Genomic DNA, 15,910 nt, shown 5'->3' with positions numbered 1-15,910 from the left:
TAGATATGGGTATCCAACAGACAACTGAAATTAACAGTCAGAATGGTATATAGATATGGGTATCTAATAGACAACTAAACTTACCAGTCAGAATGGTATATAGATATGGGTATCCAATTTGGTACAATTCTATAAGTTCATCAAAGAGGTAAATTTCAGGTACTATAATACAGAAATTATAGTGGTATTATAGATTAATTATTATATTTGGGGAAAGCTGCCTACTGACATATGTAACAGATATATCATAATGCTTCTTCTTATATCGCCATTTTTTCTGAATTTACAGTATAAGTTAAACCATATTGCTCACAACAGTTACAAGGACTTTTTTTTTTAAATATTTGATATAAACAAAAGGTCAATGATGTTTATAGAACATTTATATTCAAATCCATGTTTAATACTATTTCCAGTTGTTTTAAGAGACTTCATTTAAAAGGTCCTTATATGTGTACATTCATCATTCTCTTTATAGACATTGTATTGTTTATTATATCTCTTGCTAACAAGTAGCTTGGGGAGGAGCATTTTCATTTCTGGTTGCTGACTCATGTGAAATATTCCCTAATCATGAGTACGTGTAAAAGGACAATTATATTTGGTATATGGGATACTTGTATGGTCTGCATTTCTATCAGCTAGGGGCAACCTGACTTCAATATCATTTCAGGGATCAGTTATCAAGGTTAAGTTTTTGTGTTCCAAGGCCATATTTCAGAAATATAAGCATTAGGGTCACTCTATTTGGTGTACAGAATGATTGTAAGATCATGTCGGTCTGACAGGTTACAAGTAATCGACATTTTCATGGTACATTGTTGATGTGAAGTTTTCATGATTTTGTCATTTTATCACATACTATAAGCAAAAGGTCAATTACATTAGCTAGGTGTATTGAATGATAAGAAGATGAACATGTCTGTCTTGCAGAGATCATCTCTCCCCAGCCTCATTTTCATGTTAATTTTTCTTGACTTTGTCTGTTGCTCAGATATGATAAGAGCAGGTCAACTATTTTTATGGTCTGGAATGATTGCATGTTGTCTGTACGGTTCATCTAAACCTTGAATTCATATTCTTGGTGCATTGATCACTGTTTAGTTCGTATAATAAGGGCTGTTTCTCAGATGCTATAGGCTTTAGGTTAACAATATCAAAAGTATGGAATGATTGTAAAGTGTTCATGTCTGTCCGGCGGCTCCTCTAACCATGACCTCATTTTCATAGATAAAGTTTTTGTGATACTTGCAGAAAAATATTCATAATACTAACCCTCAACATGTTCAATCATGATAAATAAAGTAGGCAAGGCAATAGTTGTGTGCAATCTTTTTTTTTTTAAACAGAAGTTTTATTCTAAAGAGAATCAACCACTTACAGAAAATTTCAAATATTTCATATCTGATATCTAAAAATGAAGAATCACAAACCAGTTTTCTAAACCTTTATTTTTTCCACTAATTATACATGATACTTCCACATGTGCAGATAAGACCAAATTCATGTTTACAGTCAAAGGTGGAAAAAGTGGAAGCCATATTAAGAAAAATACATATTTTTACATAACATTCTCTTTTCCAGATCTTTTCACATTATTTTAAATAAGATACAACAGATTTAATTTTCAAAATCACAATTACATACCCGCCAATCAACAATAATGCTGTCAAAATTATCACATACAATATTTACACAACTTGCAAGAGTGAAAAATTGGCCTTCCTTTCAACCATCAAAATTTTCAAAATACATCAGTTAACATATTAGTTTTAGCTTCAAAATATGGAGTTAATTTGTGCATTGAAACCCTTCACCAAAGTGTAGTTGATAAAATCTACAGGCATACAAGAATAACTTATAGCAATAAATAATCAGGATATCTTTTCATAGATTTTGTGGACATCAAAACTCAACATGTGTTTTCATACTACATTAGAATAAAATCCAACTTTGAAATTCGAATTGTAAAAAAAATGTATATTTTGCATTGATTAGATAAGTGGACCAAAAGTTGAATCTTTACATTCAAGAACCCACATGGATCATGATTTTTTTCTATAAACCATGAAAATTAGTATCCATGATTAAAACTGCTACCAAGTTATTTAGTTTTTGAATGCAAAATAATTCCTACTTCTAATAATAAATATGTGCCGCCTAAACCCAAATGTGCCTTATAATAAGAGATTATACATCTAAATAATTATTTGAATGGTAAAATTAGTATTATCAAAAGGAAGACAACTCTCACATCAATGCTCCAGATCAGTAATACACATTTATGAACACATAACAATGTTAACTATCCTACATACTTATCAAATTTTCTTTCCATAATTCAAAGTCAGACTGATTTAAAGATTCGTAACATAGGAAATGCCATTTATATATAGGTATGTGATATATATAAAGGAAAAAGAATTTCAACAGAAAAATTACATACAGTGGGATCTAGTTTGTGATTAACTATTATACATCTTAAAATTAACAATGATGACTGCACTAATAGCTTGTTACACTGATAAAACAATATTCTTAACAATAACCAGATTAGAAAATTATCAAATGTTCATCTATTCATTTATATGATCATTCAAATTAGTTCATTCTGCTACAGCAAACCCCCAAGATGAATAAATTTAGTGCGATGTTAAACTAAAACACAAAAGTGATAACATATATGAGTAAGCACATTTCCCCAAGTCCATAGAATAGAATGTTATAGAGAGAGGGCAATATATTATATATCTTTGTATAAGAGTGGTAATACCTTTCACAATAAAATACCTATATTAATTATATCCTTTGGGTCATACAGAATATCATATTCTTGACATTGTTACCAAACCCAGTTATATTAGCTAACATTATTTTTAACTTTAAAAATCATCTTATCTGCAACTTGAAAATTTATTGTAAACACTATCCAAAATAAACTATTTTCTCAAAAGCATCACCGAAATAACACCCTATTTGCATATAAAACTTGACAAGATTATAATGAACATCATTTTGATTAATGATGGAATTATAAAAAAACTGGAAAAATTCCATCCATTCCATTCTCTGGTGGAACTTCAGGAATGTTCAATCAAAAATCAAATTTACGCTTAAGGGTTAACTTTATATATTAGTGACACTGTAAAAATGAGAAAATACTTGTTTAAATACAAGGCAATATTTTGTTTTAAGTATAACAAAAGTGTATAATTTTTCAGTTCATTTTGTCTTAATTGCAATATTGACACATCTGATTAGTTTAATATTTTATCCTGAAATAATGAGAGGCAAAAAAAAAAAAAAAAAATAGGTCACAATTAAGACAAATAATATTTCAGATAATATATCTTAACAATTAAAATAAATTTAAAAACAACAAAACAAAATATATTTGTAAGTTGAGTAAAACTGTTAAAAAAAATATGTTTAATCAACCATAGCAGTAAGTGTAAGGGGAAAACATCATATAAAACAGAAATTACACATTATAAAACAATGAATACAATTCCTGTAAGTACATGTATCATTTCAAATTTTCATTAAATATACAAACAAGTTCCATATGACTTAGGAAGTACAATTTGAAAGGCATACAAATACAATATATTCAAAAGTTTAAAAAAATACCAAATTAATTTGTACTGGCTTCAAAAATAAGGAAAGGCAATGTTTTCATCTAAACATGGTACATTGTGTGTGTATCTATATTTTCTAAACTGCTTTTTGTAGAGATTGTTGTGCAAATACTAAACTCTGTGTTAAAAGAAAGTATGCAACCTAGAATTTTACTGGACTTTTCAATGAATAAGAAAATTATAGTATAATGAGAAAATATGAAATAACTCAAAACTGTGTGTTTTTTGCATATGATTTGAAACTAAGAAAAGCTTTTCTAAATTTCTTCACCGGAAAAGAAAGTCCAAAATCTAAACTAAATTAACAATCATCATGTCTGCCCTATTTCTTCTATTAACATGGTATCCGCTATTTTAAATACATGTAGTTATGCATAATGCAAACAGATTTATTTTGCTTTCTTTGCATGTATTTCAGAAACATATAAAAAGTAAAAAGGAGCTATGTATCGAAACATTAAATATAAATACCTACAAAATTGTTAAAATATTTTTTACTCATTGAGGTGAAAATTGCCTCTAATGACAAGCAGATTACTTTTTTTGGTATTTGAAAAGTTTAACATACATACATGAATAATGATTGCATATTGCAAGGTGATACACTTTAAATTAACAATCATTTTCATTATTTAATTCACACAGATTGAAATTTGTGAAATTTGACATATCCAGAACCAACTACATAACGGTTTTAGAAAATCACAACTGAATAATTTGTTAAGATTCTACTAAAATGTGGCTTTGGAAGAATATACATCAAACAACAGATAAAATTGAAATCTTATCAAAGAGGGTCTGGATGGGGTAGGGGGGGGGGGGTCTATTATTCTGTAGACATTTAATTTTCACCCCTTTTTTCTCTTATCTTCAAAAAATTACCCCCTTTTTTCTCGAACCTTCATTTTTTGGCCCGTTATTCTCTAACCTTCATTTTTTAAGGGCATTATTCTTTAATCATTTAATCCCATCCAAACCCTCATTAAAGTAATTTTAGCTAATGATGCTGTATCATTTATATTTGTAACCTATGTTTATCTGTATGAAAAATCTGTATGAGAAAATACTGCAATGTTCATTCATATTATAAAACAATGAAGAGAAATGTCAACCTACTAGTGCTCAGTCAAATGTTACTTATATTAAAGTAATTCAGTTTACAACAAAATACATTTATAGTATATACATGCATTTAAATCTACATCTTTAAAGTTTCCTATGAGATATATATATCAACTATTACTAATAAAATTGTCATAATTTTCTTTTTTTAATCTTTTTTAAATTTCTTATCAAATAAAATCAAAATGATCCTTAACAGACAATTTTTATTACAATTTTTTTTTCAACAACTCTTAAAAGTTTAAAACTATCTAAAATACATTTGTGTATAAAAAATAGTTTCATTAACATCTAAATTTTTTTAATCATAATCAAAAAATGGAAATGACTTTACAATTGCTAGCTTCTGGATGGCTTCTACAAACAGATATTGACATTGGAATTATCTGCTCTTAGTTTTTTTAAATAGCATTTGTATTGTTCAAGAACATTTGTATTATATAGTGAGGTGACTGATAAGTATCAAATAACTGGAAACTGAAAAGCAAGCATGAAATAACCGACAGTTTTATATTTATTCACTATTTATTAATGAAAACTAAAAAAGCCACTAGCCATGGTAAAATCAGTTAAACAACTTGAAGCTGGCTTCAATGTTTACTGTTGTATATTGTAGAAATTTTACCAGAAATCAAAAAAGCATCTAATAATTGAGATAAATCTTATGCATACATTTGTAAGTAAGAGGGGTAAAAATTATGATGGTACAAAAATAATCCAATTCAATATCATCTCCCCTCATATACAAAATCAGAGATAATCACTATGATTTTTAATAAGATTTCCGATGAAAAAATACTTTTGTTCCATTATCTTGTCCTTATCCATTAGTTTGAGATCATTAAATTACTACATCTGCAGTATCTCTTTATTACAAAATAGAATCTGAAAGAAAAGAAAACAATATTGATGCAAAACAAGAACTAAAAGATAGCTTTATTTTTCATCTAACATCATTTTACATGCTATGAAGGAAGTAATGAACAAATTATATTTTCTTTTTTTCAGTGTTTCCAAAGTCCTGGTCTTGGGGTCATCAAAAGTTTGAGTAAATGTACCTAAAAGTTATTCACACTCAGAATTCAACCAATCAAAATACTAGATTTGGTGTTGGGAGCACACATTTTGCTGTTCTTTGTACAGTGAATAATTATCTGTTACAGCTTTGTTCCGTCAGAATACTGTGGAATCAGTTATTTTCATGAGTTCCAATTTTAATGGATTGAGTAAAACTTACACTTTTGTGGATATTTAATTTCGTGGTTTTGATACTGGCTGCATACAAGTCCATGGAAAATTTGTAATTTGGTGAAATATATTCGTCGTTCCCCTGCACTCACGAAATTCACAAAAATTGGAATTCAACGAAAAATAATGAATCCACAGTAGTTATTTCCAATCATTATACCTATATAACTTAAGGATGGTAAAGTTTTACTTATACTTCAAGTCCATTCAAGTTTCCACAGTACTTTTTTGCTGAGAGAATTTTTTATTTGCTGTATTTTTAATCATTTTGCTGTAATCCAATAAACTTACCCCAGACTGGCAAGACCAATTCCTACAACAAAGGAGCAGGCATTTGATATAATAATGTACTTCAGGCTGTAAGCATCTTCTTTTCGTATCATTTGTGAACTTCTAAATCCAGATTTTCTTGGGTGTTTGAAACGTGCTCCCAAATCACTACAAAAAGAATGAATAAAAATTATAATTTTCAAAAGATAATTTATACAGTAAAGATGTAAGTGATAAATTTGTCTAGGTAGAATATGTCTGGGCCGACAAATATTACAAGTATAAAAAGTCCATGGTTAGTGTGTAAGTAACTTTGTCGCCCAGACTTATTTTCCTAGGAAATCATGTCCTATAAAATTCTTATATATATAATACATTCATTTACAGTTTACTTAATAACAATGGAAATTAGAGTTTCCAAACTAACTTTCCTAGGAAATCATATCCATGTCATTAATGTTACTGGGTAAAAATGTCCATGTCCTTTATTTTAAAAGGAAAATTTCATAAACAATGGAAATTCAATATTTATGTTTTAATATTGTTAAAAAAACCAACCCCCTCCCCCTGGATCCATCACTGTAAAGACAAACTAGAGGTGCTCACCTTGGTCTATGTGCATATCATAACCGAATAAAATTTATAAAAATTTATAAAAATTGTTGAAAATTAACTATAAAGGGCAATAACTACATAAATGGTTAATTGACCATTTTGATCATGTTGACTTATTTTTAGGTCTTACTCTGCTGTACATTATTTCTGTTTACAGTTTATCTCTAACTATAATAATATTCAAGATAATAACCAAAACAGCAAAAATTCCTTAAAATTACCAATTCTGGGGTAGCAACCCTACAGCGGGTTGCCCAATAATAGTTTTATCGGAAAATTTCAGGGCAGATAGATCTTGACCTCTCCATATTGGTTGGTTGGCCAGGTGAGCTAAAAATTAATTTTGTCTGAAGTTTTCATGATGTTTCAAGTTTTAGTGTTGTTATTCATTCAAAAGTAAGGTACGACAAGTATAATGAACATTACTATAATTCTGCTACTTAATTAGTCTGAAATTTCTAAACATTGGTCCCAAAGGATGAAAATAAGTCTAGCTGTAAATGTCTAATATTTCTTTTCTGACAAAACATTATGAAAAAAAGAAATCCATTTATGTTAAATTACAGGTACATGTATAAAAAAAAGAAAATTTGAAAATGTTATCAACATACAAATATGACATGATAAAATTTTAAAGTTTAAATGTGCAAATCTAATTTTTACTTACCTTGGAGGTAAGGCTTCAGGTCTACTGGACCAGTCCCAAATCCAATCTGTACCTGGATCTCGGTTTTCCTTTTAAAAAATAATCACCTCTTTATACAAAACAAGTTTTTTTTAGAGCTTTCAAATTGACCAAAAAAAAAAGTAATGGTAACGTTTAAATGTAGAAAGAAGAATAATACAATGTAGTGGTTTAATGGATGTATTAGGTATAACATACCTTCCAACATTTTAAAATCTTTATGGGGATTTAAAGTGCAAGAGGACATAATGCTCTTCTTATATTGTGAAAGTGTTTTTAATCTACTACAATAAATGTGTAGCTTGGATGCGTTTGTATGTGCCTAAATACCATTTTCACTCATTTCGATGCCTGATTTGAGGTGTTTAGTTTAAATCATAAATAATTTCAAAATTCAGGTCACCTCTAATAGGGAAATCCTGCTCAACGGTGAGAGTTGGCAGGTCTAGAATCCTATACAATAAGAATAAACATTCATACATGCATGTAAATGTTTTCTAGGAATTTATTATACATGTACATGTATTTTGATTAATAGCTCAAGAAAAGGTTTACATCAACTTCAAATTGAACTTGAACATGTTGAAGGATAATTATCTCATTGGCTTTCCTTATTTTTTAGGAAGTAAAATAAAGTGTGTAGTATGCACTTGTACCTGTGTTGTTTCAGCATTTGATAATTCATTTGTAGGACTGTGCAGACCTTTAGGACTGAAAAAGAAAAAAAACACACTTAAAGTAGTCAATAACTTTACACAACTTTTTTTTAGACTTGGACCAATTTATGTTGATCTAAAAAATGTACATGTACATTTTGTAAGTTGACCTACAATGTATAGACCTTTAGGTTTTTTTGTGTCATTGTGTTCTTGGTTTTCATTTACATTTGCCCATTAATAAATCTACTAGTGTAATAATTTCTGCCTTTTGAAATGTGTTATCAGAATAGGAAGCAGAATACAAAGCTTCTTTCTTTTTTTCTTAATCCAGGTTTGTTTCTATTGAATTCTTAGTAGATCTAAATTTATTCAATTAAGATGTAATCTAGAATTTCGTCATTTAACATGTGTAAATTTAAAAAAAAAATAATCAGTATTATCAATATATTAAATTATTTAATATATATGTCAAAATAACATATAATTACTCTCTAAAAAATGCATATATTTAAATGTAATTTAAAAACAACAATTTTTTTTTCCTTGCAATTGGATATGGTTCTTTCACATCACCATGTGTTATCTAATGTAACATGTATATAAATTTCAATTCTATCTTGTTGTATTGCTATATAAAATGTATTGGCAAAATACATTGATATAGTTTCATTCTCGTTTGAATGGGTTTACACTAGTAGTTTTCGGGCTCTTTATAGCTTTTTGTTTGGTGTGAGCCAACAATGGTTTACTTTCATAAATTGTTATTTGGATGGAGAGTTGTCTCATTGGCACTCACACCATATCTTCCTATAAATATTGTCTAGAAATAACCATAAAGTGACCTTTATATATATATTTTATGTATCTTTTGTAATCGAAGAACTAGCACATGCAGATTTTTTCACACACCTCTTTATTTGTAAAGGTTTGTTATTTCTTACCAAAATTTAATTTTCATTATTAATAACTCATGTGATAAAGAATACACTACATGTCAGTGATGTTACATTGTACATGTACACATGATACAATGTACTTAGATATACTAGGAAGATGTGATGTGCGTGCCAATGAGACAACTTTCCATCCAAATAACAATTTATAAAAGTAAACCATTCTTTGAACTTCTTCAAACTTGTTTGAAATACTTGTACATTGTGGATAATTGCTTTTTAGTATATACATGTATGCAACAAAAACAAATGCATAAATTAGAACATGTAAATATCTTAGTTACCTGCCCCTGGCTGATGATTCTTTACTGTTAGGTCTTGATGATGATCTAGATTCTCTTTGGGCTTCGATCAGTAACTTTTCTAAGTTACCATTGTATATGGACTGAGCTTCAATTGGTGGCGTAACTCCCCCACTAAGTTCTATCCATGAGTCTGAAATACAATTTTTTTTGTTAATTTTGGTCAGTACTTTTAGATGTGCTGTGTTCACTATTCAAAAAGACATGTACATATACAAAGAAATATAGCTTTCATGCTTGCATTCTTTTTTTCCATCCCAAAGCAAGATTTGTATTCAACAAGTCTTTTAACTAAAATATGATTTTACTTGATTATGTTTTTTTTACTGATAATAAGGTTCATTCAAGTTTAATAACCATTTCATTAATAATAGAGAGGATGTACAAACAAGTTTTTAAAATGTCTTCAATTCCTGATTTATGCAATAGGACATTCTTGGAATTGTCTACTGAACAAAGTCCAATGGAGTTTTCATAGGGTGGTGATATTTGAGATAAACACATTAATGTAGCAATGCATTTTCTAGACATCTGCATGTATGACAGTAATTGGTCCTCTGAGGGCATGCAAATCAGAAAATTGCTTTGGACACAGATTCCCAGGAGAGACTAGCATGACAGCAACAAATTATTTTACATCATTATCCATGTTATTCTACATGTATGTTATGTTTTTATTCATAAACAAACGCATTTACGCATTTATATTACATGAATACATTGAAAATGACAATGAACAGTGTATCAGATTGTGGTCACGTACCTTCACTAGCACCTGTCAGGTTTTATACAATTTACAACAACAAAAGAAGCTTCATATGAAGAAAATTTAGATCATAAAATGTCATGTAACAGAAACAGAGAAAAAGTAGGTCAAGATTAATGATTTTCAACTGGTTCAATCGACAGTTATTGATGTCATCAATTATTTGTTCCCTTTCTGACATTTCCGAGCACCTGCTTCCTAATTAAATTCGTACTCTCTTTCATATTTGTATCTTATCTTACAGTATTTACAATTTCACAATGAAGCAATACTTCCCGTTACAAAATATACCTTCAATTTTTTGTGTCGATGACATGATACTTCTTTGTTGATGTTTTGGTTTGCTTTTCGTTTATTTACGTATACGTCACCAGTCACGTGGTATTAATTAATAAAAGCTCCGAAAGGAAACTGACTTGCTCCACCTTCATCAACTTCCCATAACAAATAACATTGATAATAGCTAAGGGAAATAATCCAACTATAGAAAATGTATGCACACGAAAGGATAAGATCATTCCATATCGATACTTTCACTTTCGCCAATAACGCCTGTGCCCCCTACAAGGCAATATAACTTCATTAAACTGTTAGGTTAAGATGATTTAAAGATGAAAACATGTCCTGATAAATTTAATTCGTAAAATTCCTCTATTTGATTTACAAAATTATATGCTGTTAACCCTGTGATATAAAAATTTGGAATCACCCAAATATGGATTTACAACACATGTGTCAAACTTGATACCTGGAAACCTGACATAATATCCTTTCATTTAGATACGATGTGATGTTTTAGAGTTAATTAAACGAAAGAAACCATTCGAGATGGGTAAAACATCAGCATTTGTCAAATTTTCTCTGTTTGGTTTAGCCATGATCTCTCTGTCAATCTGGAGGAATAATAAAGATCAGATCGAATGGAACACAAGCAGTAAGTACATGTATTGCTATGGAATAACATTAACAATTGAGGTATATGTGTTGTACAATATCATATTCTGTTTGAAATCTAATAGCAGATATTATGGAAATAAATGAGTAAGAAACTGATCAAGATTTGGAATATTATACAGTTCTATTTCTTCACTCCTTCAAATCTGTGCATGACAGTCTTGTCAAATTAAAGTTCAGAAACTAAAGGGCCTTATACTTTAGTATGAATTAAGACCATACAATTCTAGGATATTCCTGTGATGGTGTATTATAGATCTCAATTCAATTCATAACTGCAACACTATATAAATAACACATAGCTGAGAGGGTGATAGAGCAGATTGGTACCCCGAGAAAACATTGTCAACCGCGGCGAAGCCAAGGTTGACAATGCCTTTTCGAGGGGTTCCAATCTGCTCTATCACCCTCTCAGCTATGTGTTATTTAATTTATTATACTGAATGTCCTATATATCATTATTGGCTTTTACAGATTACTTTTATTTTAAAAGTATTTTCTATGACGTCACGTTCATAACAACGTTACGGGCATTAGAAAAAAACAACAAAAGTCAAGCAAGATGTTTTATTTTATATATTTTAACAGTCGATAATAAAATCTGAGCCAAAACGAAGAACTTAAGCATTGTATTTAATTCCTTGGTGTAAATTCTGTTCATTGTTCTTTGAATTATCGATTTCTGATTGGTCTAGACGAGAGGGTAACATTAAAAAAAATTGTCACCCGCTCAGCCATGTGATAGAGTAAATTGACACCCTCGTCTTAGCCAATCAAAATATGGCATTTTAACGTGAAGTATAATAAATTAAATTATATGCAAAACGAATAAATAGATGAACTTGAATTATCTAGATTGAAAGTACATTGTGCATGTACAAAATGTAGCAACCCATACTTGGGTCAGTTGGGAACATATGATGGGACTAATATACAAGTTTCAGTCTTAGGTACATGTAGCTTCAATTTATAATATATTTTCCAGAAAAAATTCAGTTGTCAAAATTATTTTTTTTGCAAAATTTTCTTACCGGTAATAGGAATGTAAGGGATCCAATAAAATTCAAAAATGTCTAAGAGTAGGAAAAACAATTAATTCTCCTTTGCAATATACATGTTTTGTAAGAAGAACATACAATGGAATATTAATAAACATGCATTAAATTTTAAAGTATGTTTTTTAAAATTATCAATTTCCACAAAAATGGTAAACATGTGTATGGGTCATGTATGTGAAAAATTCAAATCTACAGTGTACAATTTAAATTATAAATATAAGGAGATATATATGGTATGATTGACAATAAGACAACTTTTCAACAAATTTCAAATGAAATGGATGTGAGCAATTACAAATGTATACTGGCAACTGTATGTGCATACTTTTGAAATATTTTGGTTATAAATGAGAATTTCTACCTTGACAAGAAATAAGAATTGTACAATAAAAAGACATCACAGACCTGTCGTCAGGCAAAAACATGCAGATAGAAGAACATAAAGAAAAAAGAAAAAAAAGAATAAATTCGCATGTAAACATGGTATATGATATTTAAGACAAAAAACAAAGAACTGATTCATGTTGCAATTTTTTTTTCTCTTTGTATTTTTTTGCACATTTGTTTGTACAGTATGTACATGTACATGTATTAATGACTATAGACAATGGTAGAGATACAATGTAAATATCTAAATTTTGGATTATGTTTTCAAACATTATATAGTAAAAGAGAAAGATTTTTTTTTTGTGCATTCCACTGCTTTGTGTCAAATCAATCTATGATTTTAGTGAGATTAAGTAAGCAGTACATTTAAGGTCATTTGAAGTCGATAGAGAGGGATCATGTCCAGATCAGTAAAAAGTCTTCAAGTCTTCAAATAAAAAAAGTTTGCAGGAAGCAAGCACTTCTCTTTTCTGCAAAGTACTCAATGTGAACTGACTTTTAAAGGTGAAAACCTAATAAGCATTTGAATAAGATATTTAAATTCAAGCATTGCATAAGATTTTGGTTTTTTTTTCCTGACTATTTAAGACATCTTTAATTTACCAAAAAATGTACACTAAATTTATTGGATATGTACATATGTACTGATTGATGTTTTAAGTCTTGGATGCTCAATTTTTTATGTATTTGTTACTTCATGGCTTTGAGCATTTACACCCAGGTTAGCATGGTTAGGCGGAGGTTGAGGACCAACTGTGGGGCAAGGAGCATTTTGCATGTGGCTATCCTCAGTCAAGAGGTTGTAATTCAGTGCTTGTCATTGGTTATCCTACTACAATGTATATCAATATCATATTTGTTTTTTCCGTCATGGTTTTGTAATTAAATCAGGCAATTAGTTTCCTTTTTGAATTAATTTGTTACTTATTTGGTATGTTGGAACCTTCTATAGCTTGCTTTAGGGTATGGGTTTTGCATATCGATGTTAAAGGCTGTGCGGTGACCTATAATTTAAACTTTTATATACAAGATAAATGTCCTTGGTTGTTGATGTAAATTTGTCTAATTGGTAATCAAACCACATCTTCTTATTTTTATATTCTCAACTGCTGTACATGTTTGTCATGATTAATGAGGTTTAGTCCAGGTGTCAAGTCAATTAACTCAATTTGTTCTTATGAGGTCTATCAGCTAATGATTTTATATTTAAATTGAATTAAAATTAAATTCTCCAAGACAGCTCGCGTGTACAGGTTATTCCACTGCCATATTTAACCTGTTATATGCAAACTTCACAAATTATTATAACTACATTAATATTCATCTAGTAAGATATTTTGTGTAATTAGTAATTTAGAGTTACCTGTGCCTATAAGACTTATTTTAATACATTCTTGTTTTATGTTTGCATTTTTTTGTAGTCTATTATTGACATATATGTACATTGTTTTTACTTTACATACTTTGTTTTATGTCTTCTCTGTTAGTTTTTTGCATATTAAGATGTGCATTTTGGAGTCCTGTTTTATGTAGGAAGGAAAATAAATGTTGTTATATTGTTATTGAGTAATATGACTTTTGATCTGTCCTTTAAATCTGATATGCTTGTACATCGTACATGTAGACTTCAATGAAATAAAAGAGTTATTTATAAGTCTGGACATTTTAGTCGAATCATGTTTGTCGTTGGTGTTTAAATTGTCAATGTATAATTGGCATATAAATTTAACAATAAGATAATGTAAATTTGTCCATTTTGGTTACAATTGAGGTATTTTATTTTATATTACAAGTTTAAATATATTATAATGTCATGAATGTTACAAATGTATAATGATTTTAATTATGAAGAAGAAAATTTTGTAGAAGGACATTTTTAGCATCAGGTTATTTATTTACTATAATGCAAGTTTGCTTTACCCAGATTCTGCCAGAAAATATCTATCTAAAGTATTCTCCCACCATAGGTGAAAGGGGCATTCAGTGTTACCCTTTACCATCTGTCATTCTTTACTTCTGTCCATCATTTCTAGTTTCAAAGCATTCAGGTCTCCAGAAACATTTTTCTTTTACTTTTTATAAGGTTTTATACATTGTTTTTAAAAATTTCTTTCCTCTGTTACAATATATTATTTTAAAACTTTATCATGCTTATATTATAAGAGAACAATGAGGGAGTAGCAATTTTAGGTATGAAATATTTGAAATGATCAAAGCAGGGAATGAAAATTCAACTCTCCTTCTGACTTCTGACAAACTTATTTCAACTAGGACCAACATGACCAAACATATCATCAACTGAAATGGAGGCCAGTTTCTTTTTTTTTTTTAATTACTTAAAAGTAAGCTCCTTCAGTTCTGAAAATGCTTGAAATGTTTGCCACATGACATTAAACAAGCTACAATCAACTTAAAGTTGTATAATTTGAATGGATTCGATGAGAAGTAACATAATTTAGTTAGATAGAATTTTTGCAAAGAATTATGTAATGCAATATTTGGTAGATTTGTCTATGGTAGCTTTAAGTTCCATCCAGATGGTTAAATCTTTTTGCTCAAAAAGTTGGCAGAACAAAATTTCAACCTTCTTGTCCATTCACCTGGAAACTTTAAGCAGCAACAGACACAAAATAGTGACCATGTATGACAAGGTATCCAGGGTTGGTCTTTTGTACCTGTGCACATAGTTTATCAAATGCAGTAGTTTATTTTATAATATATATTTATTGAATTTATTAACATAAAATTAGTATTTCCATTGGTTTTGAAAAAAATGATTATTACATAATATGGTGAGATCAAATCTTAAGGACATGCATTTAAGGCTGAATGCCTTCTTAGATGTCACAGCTGCAGACTGTAAGCTCATTTCTTTAAATGACATGTATATTTGGGAATGTATTTGTCTTAATTGTACATAGTATTTATTTACTTAAAGGCATTAAACATCAATAGAACCATTTCTGCTCAATTTACCAGAAGATTTTACATGGATGTTTTCTCTTTAAGTTATCTATGTGTTTTAATTGGTTTTCGGAACATTTTGATCTGATCGATAGGGTCGTAAAGCTGAAAATTGTATTTTAACTAGCATATGATAAAGTACTCCTAAATACAATGTACTTATAAAAACACCAGACTTGATTTAGTGACTAGTCACAGAAATTACTTACAACCAATTAAATAGATATTAATTGAGTGATCAGGCTGTAAGACAACTAAGACAAGTGCATATTGTATCTATATAAAGATT

General features: G+C 29.3%; 2 protein-coding genes across 2 annotated transcripts in view; one reads left to right on the top strand and one right to left on the bottom strand.

Moving 5' to 3' along the window:
- Positions 1 to 1,432: 1,432 nt before the first annotated feature.
- LOC134715377 (BCL2/adenovirus E1B 19 kDa protein-interacting protein 3-like) lies at positions 1,433 to 10,763 on the bottom strand. The gene is made up of 6 exons (XM_063577524.1): positions 10,550 to 10,763; positions 9,475 to 9,625; positions 8,235 to 8,289; positions 7,561 to 7,628; positions 6,300 to 6,446; positions 1,433 to 5,645 (listed from the first exon to the last, which is right to left on the bottom strand). Exons 1-6 carry the CDS (start codon positions 10,572 to 10,574, stop codon positions 5,588 to 5,590), a joined length of 504 nt encoding a protein of 167 aa, XP_063433594.1. The 5' UTR covers positions 10,575 to 10,763; the 3' UTR covers positions 1,433 to 5,587.
- LOC134715376 (probable sodium/potassium/calcium exchanger CG1090) overlaps positions 10,741 to 15,910 on the top strand; it is a 34,402-nt gene continuing 29,232 nt past the window's right edge. The window contains exon 1 of the mRNA XM_063577523.1: positions 10,741 to 11,192. Within this exon, the coding sequence (XP_063433593.1) occupies positions 11,087 to 11,192 (106 nt within the window). The 5' untranslated portion in view covers positions 10,741 to 11,086. The remainder of the gene's footprint in view (positions 11,193 to 15,910) is intronic.

Source organism: Mytilus trossulus, chromosome 4 (genome assembly GCF_036588685.1).
Source record: "Mytilus trossulus isolate FHL-02 chromosome 4, PNRI_Mtr1.1.1.hap1, whole genome shotgun sequence".
Lineage (NCBI taxonomy): Eukaryota > Metazoa > Mollusca > Bivalvia > Mytilida > Mytilidae > Mytilus > Mytilus trossulus.
This window is presented reverse-complemented; position numbering and strand designations above follow the sequence as displayed.